At 46.8% G+C, this 1121-nt stretch overlaps 1 protein-coding gene across 1 annotated transcript; it reads right to left on the bottom strand.

The window, feature by feature from the left end:
• Nucleotides 1-440: 440 nt before the first annotated feature.
• LOC137646398 (uncharacterized) lies at nt 441-857 on the bottom strand. Its single transcript, XM_068379498.1, has one exon. It carries the CDS (start codon nt 855-857, stop codon nt 441-443), a length of 417 nt encoding a protein of 138 aa, XP_068235599.1.
• Between the last annotated feature and the right edge of the window lie 264 nt (nt 858-1121).

Genomic DNA, 1121 nt, shown 5'->3' with positions numbered 1-1121 from the left:
AAAGGGCCATCTTCTGCAAATACACAAGAAACTTGCTATTGCTGGAATAATGGCATCGAGTGGATTGAGCCTATTTCTACGACACCAACCACAGAAGACGTTCCACTACACCTGGTAGACTGAAGCCGATGATTTTCGAAAGTATCCACCCATCCTAACAAAAATCCACTCTGAGTGAGGAGGTGGTGGATAGTGTGGATGCGTGAAGACATAGCAAAGCTACTGCCTTTTGGTAGATGTTGACATGTGGTTGTGAGTAGATTGTATCATGGAGGAAGTTCACTTGGGGTCTCCCTCAGGAGCAGAAGGTCCGGGTACCATTCCGCGTGATACCATAACGGAGCTATGAGGGTTATTGAAAGATTAACCAATGTTCTGGTCTTGAGTACTTTTCTCATCACACAAAATGGTGGGAATGCGTATGCATCGATGTTGTCCCATCATTGTTGGAATGCATCTTGCCAGAGCGCCTTGGGATCTGGTATTGGGGAGCAGAACGGGAGCCAGAAGTTCAAGGCCGTTGCAAACAGGTCCACAGTCAGAGAACCACACAAATTCAGGACTTTGTTGGCTACTAGATAATCCAAATACCATTCGGAACCCATTATCTGCGATGTTCTGCTCAGATTGTCGCTGAGCACATTCCACTTACCTAGAATGAAGCGAGCTGATATCGAGACCGAGTGAACCTCAGCCCATCTCAGTATATCAACTGTTAGATGGGATAGGTGCTGTGAAAAAGTACCTCCTTGCTTCTTGATGTAAGCAACTATTATGGTGTTTTCACTCATTACCACCACTGAGTGACCCGCCAGGAAATGGTGGAACTCTTGAAGGGCTAGAAATACGGCCTTCATCTCTGGAGATTTATGTGAAGGTTCTTTTCAGACTGACCAAAAGTCTGAGGCCATGTGGTGCAGCACATGTAGCCCACATCCTTCGTTTGATGCATCCGAAAAAAGCGTCAAATCATGAGGAGGGACGAGAAAATAGACACCCTTCAGCAGATTCACATCTGCCAGCCACCATCTGAGGATCGTCGTTTCCTCTGATCCCATGGGAATCCAAGTGTCCGGGGAATCGAATGCCCGATTCTTATTGGACTTCAGGCGCCAATGGAG

This window comes from Palaemon carinicauda, chromosome 9 (genome assembly GCF_036898095.1).
Source record: "Palaemon carinicauda isolate YSFRI2023 chromosome 9, ASM3689809v2, whole genome shotgun sequence".
Lineage (NCBI taxonomy): Eukaryota > Metazoa > Arthropoda > Malacostraca > Decapoda > Palaemonidae > Palaemon > Palaemon carinicauda.
This window is presented reverse-complemented; position numbering and strand designations above follow the sequence as displayed.

Bases quoted from the DNA above. Each gene is read 5' to 3' on its own strand.
- LOC137646398 (XM_068379498.1), bottom strand. From the start codon at position 857: ATGAAGGCCGTATTTCTAGCCCTTCAAGAGTTCCACCATTTCCTGGCG.